The sequence below is a fragment of the Sander lucioperca genome, chromosome 14 (genome assembly GCF_008315115.2).
Source record: "Sander lucioperca isolate FBNREF2018 chromosome 14, SLUC_FBN_1.2, whole genome shotgun sequence".
NCBI lineage: Eukaryota > Metazoa > Chordata > Actinopteri > Perciformes > Percidae > Sander > Sander lucioperca.
This window is the reverse complement of record NC_050186.1, coordinates 33,652,603-33,659,916: the sequence shown is the minus strand read 5'-3', so window position 1 is coordinate 33,659,916 and position 7,314 is coordinate 33,652,603. Positions and strand designations below refer to the sequence as shown.

The 7,314-nt window shown below is 43.8% G+C and overlaps 1 protein-coding gene across 5 annotated transcripts in view; it reads left to right on the top strand.

The window, feature by feature from the left end:
- Nucleotides 1-41: 41 nt before the first annotated feature.
- mbd2 (methyl-CpG binding domain protein 2) overlaps nt 42-7,314 on the top strand; it is a 63,165-nt gene continuing 55,892 nt past the window's right edge. For 3 of the 5 annotated variants that reach the window (XM_031287309.2, XM_031287306.2, XM_031287307.2), the window contains exons 1-2: nt 150-296; nt 7,111-7,164. In XM_031287309.2, the coding sequence (XP_031143169.1) occupies nt 184-296; nt 7,111-7,164 (167 nt within the window). In that variant the 5' untranslated portion in view covers nt 150-183. Of the gene's footprint in view, nt 297-7,110; nt 7,165-7,314 lie in introns of all 5 variants that reach the window. The other 2 variants (XM_035991462.1, XM_031287308.2) reach the window with 1 other exon arrangement.

Here is a 7,314-nt window from a genome sequence, read left to right as displayed (position 1 = left end):
GTTGGGAGAGCCGCCGTTAGCGTAACGTCCGTGACGTCGGTCCACCCGGGCTGCTGCTACTGCTGCTCCGCTGGGTTTTACTACCACGCTGTTTTTGTCTGAAGGCTCCTTATCTGTGTTTACGGAGCGGTCGATATCGGTTTCGCTCGGAGCCTATAACCGTAGGATAGATAGAAGTTTGTGATGATGGAGAAGAAGAGGACGGACTGTCCCGCTCTGCCGCCCGGCTGGAAGAAAGAAGAAGTGATCAGGAAGTCCGGACTGAGCGCTGGAAAGAGCGACGTCTACTACTACAGGTACCAGTTCCTCCGTCACATCAGTCACTGACCAGTCCCGGTCCCCACAGCAAACCGGTGACCGATCAGTCAACCAGTGGTTCTAATGCTCCTATAGGCTCTGACTGTCACCCGCGGTTGTGAACGCGCTCCTGCTGATCAAAGTTGTTCAGAAAATGTTACATGACTCAGTCAGAGTAGTTACAATGTAGCGTACATTCTACGGTGTTCCTGTAGGCGCTCTGTGCCTGTCACGGTGTCAACGTCAACATAAACTCAGATGTTTTTTTGTAATAACAACACTATAACATTCCCTGAATATTTAAACAATATTGCTGCAGGGGTTTAGCTATATATCGACTCTGTGGCTGTCGACAAGCTGTGTACTGACGCTGACGGTTAGCCTAATGCAGGATCAATGAGTCCCAGCCATCCAGCAAAAAAAAATACAAAGTACAATACTTTCTTTACAAAGTACAACTTCAAAATAATAAACTGTAATTTTTTTGTATATTTGTAAGTTTTATTTGAGTGTAAATGTAGGCTGTATATACATAGGGCTGGGCAATAATTCAATGTGATATATCGAGATATCGTGATTATGTCTAAATTGATAATAACAAGCACATACTAACTCAGTTTTCTCAGAACATCTGTTGTGAAACATTTTGAGGGAATATCTTTTGAAGAATTGCAGATTTCTTTTAACATCATACTATTTTTGTGCGTGCATGTAAACGCAGTCAGTATACTGTTTTACCACATTATTGATTATTTATCTAGAAATCTCATTGTAAAACATATTTAGTGAAAGCAACCCTACGATATATTTGCAATATCGATATTGATGTATTTGGTCAAGAATATGGTGATATCTTATCTTAAAGACTTATCTCTTTATTGGCCTGATAATGAGAGAAGCTGATTGCAAAATGGCTGATGATGTGCAGCTAGTGAATGATCAGATAAAATACATGTAACGGACAAATCTCTTGTTTTCGTGTCATATACCAATTCGGATTGGTTTGTCACTGGTATGCAGCTGCTGATCTAAAATAATAAATAATAATAATGCATTTTATTTATACAGCGCTTTTTGCAACACTCAAAGACATACTCCAGCGGCCCAAATTGGCCCAAGAGTTCATCGGCCCTTCTGGCATTCACCAGAACTGCCAGATTGCCAGTCGGCCTATTAGGGGTGGAACGGTACATGTATTCGCATTGAACCGAAACGGTTACGGGTGTCACGGTTCGGTGCATGAATTTACACGAAGAATACACGGTATAAAAATAAATAAAACTTGCGTGCAAATTAATGAATGTAATGCGGAACTACTGTTAGGGCCCTGACACACCAACCAGACGACCGACCGTCGGCAGAAAAGGCAGTCGGACTGATCAGTTGGGTCCCGAGGTCCAAAAAATGCCTCAGAACACACTGAGGTGACGCCGACTTGAGCGTACGCTCTGCGCGAAACGTAATACGTCTCCATAGCAGCAGGAGGCGCTGCTCTGTATTGTTTCCATTAACAGTCTGATTATTTCCCAGAAAATGAAAACCGGCAGCTGATTGGACGAACGTGTCACGTGGTTCTTTTTTCTCTTTTCACAGCCAGACTGTCATGGCGGCTTGTTCAGAATACGATCTCATATTGTTCACCGAAACGTGTTTCTGAAAACATTTTAAGCGAGAAATAGGCCGTGCAGTTGCTGAATCTGTCTTCATTTCAGATTGACAAAGGTCAGTTTAAAAGATTTTCGTCAGATTTTGAGCAGCTCATCCGCTCCCCATTTCTGGGTGAGTGCCGACTTCCCTGTCCCCGACTGAACATGTCGGGTCGGCCCAAATGAATGCCGACGGCTCCTCGGACGGCCGACGGCACGGGACACACCGAACAGACTCGAGTCACGGACCTCGCCAGACGGCCCGATGGCCGATTATCGGGCTGGTGTGTCTTCTCTCTTAGATACGCGGGTTGTCCATCAGGACAAGATGGGTCTCCCCAGTTTTTGCGAATTAGTGAGTGTTTGTTTATTATTGGCAGTGCTTTTCCCTCGAGACAACCATGGGAATATATTGTACTGTAGACAAGAACTTTTGGACATCCATGCACATTTCCAAATCTTCAACTTCCACCGGAGATAGCCAGGACGCCTAGGTCTAGCATATCAGCTCTCCCGGGAAGGAGGGCCCGGAGGCGGTACTCAAGACCGTAAACAGAAGCGGGGAAAGCGCGGTGGCCTATGAGCTAGGCTAAGGCTAACCCCACATAAGCCTCTAAAGTATTGAGTATCGAAAAATGCCTCGTCATTCAATACCCAATTTCAATACCTAAAGGAGTACATCTCATCCGAGTCAGTGAGCCAATAAGCATGCAGCATGCTTCTACCAAGATCTTATAAGGCTGGTGATTGGCTGTTTTAGCGTTACACGTCGTAGAGACAGGCAGGAAAAACTCTACGTTACGCACAGATACGGGGCTCACGTAGTAGGAGCTGAAAAATAAATAAATGTATTGGTGGCGTAATGTTGTACTTTCTTTTCAAAGTCACGGTATTGGTATTGGCACCGGTAATGACATTGACATTTTTGAACGATACCCAGCCATGTTCTTAAGTCTGATTCATGGCTCTGTGGTAAATCTACGCCGCAGTGTAAGTACATAGGTATGTGTAGATACAGGCCCCAACGGCACACCCTACACCATACACCTCCCCAGAAATTAAGCTACATGTCGTGGTAACGCAGACCGCAACAACTGTGATTGGTCCGCTTGGCCGTTGCTTGGTAGCGTCACATTTCCCCCGACTCATTTCCAGGTTGTCCTTTCCCGTGAACAACATCAAATCAAGGAGACGGTTAACTTTTCTTGCTACAGCTTTCCAACTAGGGGTGGGGAAAATTTCTTTATGTATCGTGCGTAGAGTTTGAAAATTGTTTCTTTTCCCACCTAAATATTTTCTGTTTATACGGTACCGCAGACATACCTACATCATATCTGTTTCATGCATAACAGCGAAATCAGAAAATGCTGAAAATACATTTTATGTACTGTACTTCCGTAAAAATAAATGTCAGACTGACTGACTGACTGACTGACATGTGATGTGCATTCTTCTTAGAAAACAATTAGTTTTTAGAAATGTCTCATAATATATTTCTCTAGAAGTGTATTATTCAACTTTTGTTTTTGTTAGAGAAGGAAAAGTATAATACTCAATGCTGTCGAATCGCAATACAAATCGAATCGGCGCCCATGTATCGTGAGAGAATCGAATTGGGACAAAAACATATCGTCCCAGCTCTATTTCCGACAGTGGTCAGAAATTACACCGCCGGAGTCGGTACTCGCTTGGAAGCTAATCCCCGCCTAGCTCACACGCTCTACCCAACTCTCCCGTCGCACGCATATACATCCGTGGCACACACGTACGCTACCAGCTCTGCTATTCTCATAAAGAGATGCGCTAGATCGACGCAGAAATACCAGCGCACAAGGATAAATCCTCACAACGCCATTGGCCACTTACGTAGGCTACGCCGTAGGCTCTGCGTAGAGCCTATACTGCTATAAATCAGGCTTTACTGTCATGTGCAACTTCTGCATGCCACATAAAAATGGCATGCCGCTTATGTTCCAGTGACGCGTTATTATGGAACTCATGCAACTTCTAGGAGGGACCCGCCCTTCAGTAGCATTCACATGCTACTATTAGCCAGGCCAACGCTAGATAACGTAACTCGATTTGTTCAGGTCCTATCCCCTGACCAATCAGCTATCCTAACCTTAACCACTCAAGGTCAATGCCTAACCCCAACCAATCGGGCTGCTTCGTAGGGCGGGACTTGCCTAGAAGTTACTAGGGATCCATAATAACGCTCCAGTGACAGATACAACTTTTCATCAAAATCAAAAGGTTACAAAGCTAGTGGGGGTGGCTGTAGCTACATAGTAGTTCTGTACACCAAACAGAATCGCAGGCTTACGACATCACACGGAAATCTATCTTGTCAGGCTTCAAGCAATAGAGTGCTGCAGAAATGAGTCTTAAATTCCTGAAATGAGTAAGCATTTTTGCACTTCAGGTTCCCTTGTCACAGATTCATTGTTTTTTTTGTTTTTTAATGGGTTTTTGGTCAGATGCCTGAAATAAGGTCTGTGGTTAACACAAGCTTTAGAGACTTTCACATTTGGTCTATGACATAATGAGTGCCAGAAAATACCCCACTCAGATAGTTTTTAAGCTTCTACACGTCTTAAAAAAAGGCAGTTGCTAACAAGACTACAGAGGTTGGGGTAGTTCGTTTATTGCCCAATGTTAGCTTTTTACATCCGGCAATTGCATTTACGCTTCAAAAATCATTAAAGTGGTTTTCATTATAAACATTCATTGAAAGTGAAGATTATCTTGCTAAAAAAACTTGTAAGTATCAAACTGTTGTTTGCCACAGAGCTTATTTTCTGCAAAAACGTAATCCCACTGGCTTTTTGTCAGGGAAAATACAACAACCCTGCAGTGATCTATGTGTTTATGTCCGAACCCCCAAGTGGTTTCGACCAATCAGCATCCTCTGGGGAGTTATTGGCAGCCTCATGACTCATAGTTGTTCTATGAGCCGAGCGGGCTATATAAATAGCTCCCGTTGCTAAGGCAAGTGGCAAGTCGTATCCAAGGCCCATCCTATTTACTGGAGCAGTGAACGTTTGCATTGCATGAGAACCAAATGGGATTGGCATGATTGTTCCGGGTATTAGTCAAACCCTCAGGTGTTACCAGGGAAGCAGAGTTATTGTTTGAAAAAAACTTAAGATTTTGATTTTAAAACACATAAAAATATAAGTTAATGGTCTTAAAGAATTATTTGGCAAGATACCCAGGTATAAGCGTGTTAATGCCTGACGAGGTGTAATTAATGGACTTCGGCGGAGGCAACCGTCCACTGCTACGTACCGAACGGTTATGGCCTCGCCGTCATCCATTAATTCCTGATAATGGACACCTCGTCGGGCATCAAACCGTACTTATTGTGGGGTGCCCTGGTAGCTCACCTGGTAGAGCATGCGCCCCATGTATTAAGGCTCAGTCCTTACCGCAGTGGCCCAGGTTTGAGTCCAACCCGCGGCCCTTTGCTGTCACCCCCCCCTTATTCTCTCCCTCTTATTATAACTTATTGACGCAAACAACGCCTAACCAAGCCTCCGTTGCCAGTTTAAAAGACACACATCGCAACAACTAATTCAGTCCAAAGCTCAGTTCAGACCAAAGATTCCGATGTACTGAAAGATATGACCAAAGAAAAAAACGTTTTAGACCATTGCAGGGAAAAGTTTCAGCGGTCTGAACCGGCCCGTCTCAGCTCGCCTCAAACCAGCTGATGGCGTCGACTCAGCTGGTGGAGTCTCCAGAGGCTGGTTTTAGAACGTAAGGACCGTCACCTGTTTCAACAGCCGATAGAGAAGTCAGCTGGTCAAGTCAGCTACATTAAAATGATCCATATCAGTGACGGACTGGGATCAAAAAACAGCCCTGGCATTTGCAACACACCGGCCCTATTTTTGTCAATAACCTAGCTTGGAAATAAGGAAGTCTGCCTTCCGAGTGAATCTTTCCACGCACCTCACTGCAGTACAATCTTGAATATTTATGGCTGCATGCATAAAACAACTTATCAAAATCAACCAAAGACAAATTATCAGTAGTGGCCCATAGGGGGGGGCGGACCTTCTGGCATTTGCCCAAATTCCAGATGGCCAGTCCGTCACTGTCCATAATCCATTTTATTTCTGTTACAAACTGTTACCGGAGGCTCAACGTGCGCCCACGAGCACGTGCGGTGGAGCGAGCGAGAGAGTGACTGAAGAGAAGAAGCGCCCTAGGACAAAGCCGTGAATCAGAGAAATAAAACGCATTTTTGCCGATTCATCACCGGCAACGTAACTGTAGCAAGCATCTCACTATCGTTGACGTTATACAAATTTTTCACAAATGATATATTCAGCTACAAAAAGCCTGGAAGTCGGAAGTTAGGACGGCAGCACAAAGAGTCATTGCTGTGCAGATGCTACACCGTCTCGTCTCATTGGTGTGAACTGGCAGCTTTCAGAACGCTGCAGACCGACGCGTTGCAGGAAGTTGCAAGTCTCAACTCGTCTTTGGTCTGACTTGGGCTTAATACAACAGTCCTGCAATAAATTCTAGAGGTGTTGATTCAGCTGCATGTTCATTTCAGAGTGGTTTGTGGTGCTGTTGAATTGTATTGTGTGTTACTGAGTTTATGTGTTTCTATCATTGTTTCTGAGCCCATAGAAATGTGTACTGCATAGGTTATGTGGAAATGTGTCATTTGTGCAATATTTAGGCTATTGGGGTTGTGCAATATGTTAGTTGTGCAATACGTAGGCTGTTGGGGTTGTGCATTATGCCAGTGCATTGTGTCATTTTGTGCAATACGTACAGGGTTGTTCAATTAAAAACTGCCACTGAAAGGAGGAGTTGATGTGCTTACTATGTAGGTACCTGTCTAATGTATGAGAGCATGAGAGTTTGTGTTGAGAGATGCTTATGTCTTTGTAAAGCTGCGGAACGGACAAAAACAAAACGAATTTCCCTTCGGGGACAATGAAGTATATCTTATCATATATATAATTTCATATATAATCATGAGGCAAAAATATGTTAATATAATATATGAATATTGTAAGACAGCATTCTCACTTTAACTTTTGCACTCAGAAAAAAAATGTAGCCACCCTACGCGCTAAAAGTCAGGATACCTTGGCTCCTGCTCCGATTCTGACCTTTTTTTTTTTTTCAATCCCTCTCTCACAAGTCCCCCAACTCTATGGAAGTGCAATCCAAAAAAAGAAAAGAAAATCAATAATGAGTAAGTTGCAGCATCAGCTCTGTTTCATTCTCTATGCATTTTTTTTCCTGCACATGACATTTCGTCCCACGGCACTTAGAATAAGTGCTTTCAGATTCCATACAGTAGGAAGAAGAGCTGCTAGGCAGCAGCAACTCAGCGTTCAACTAC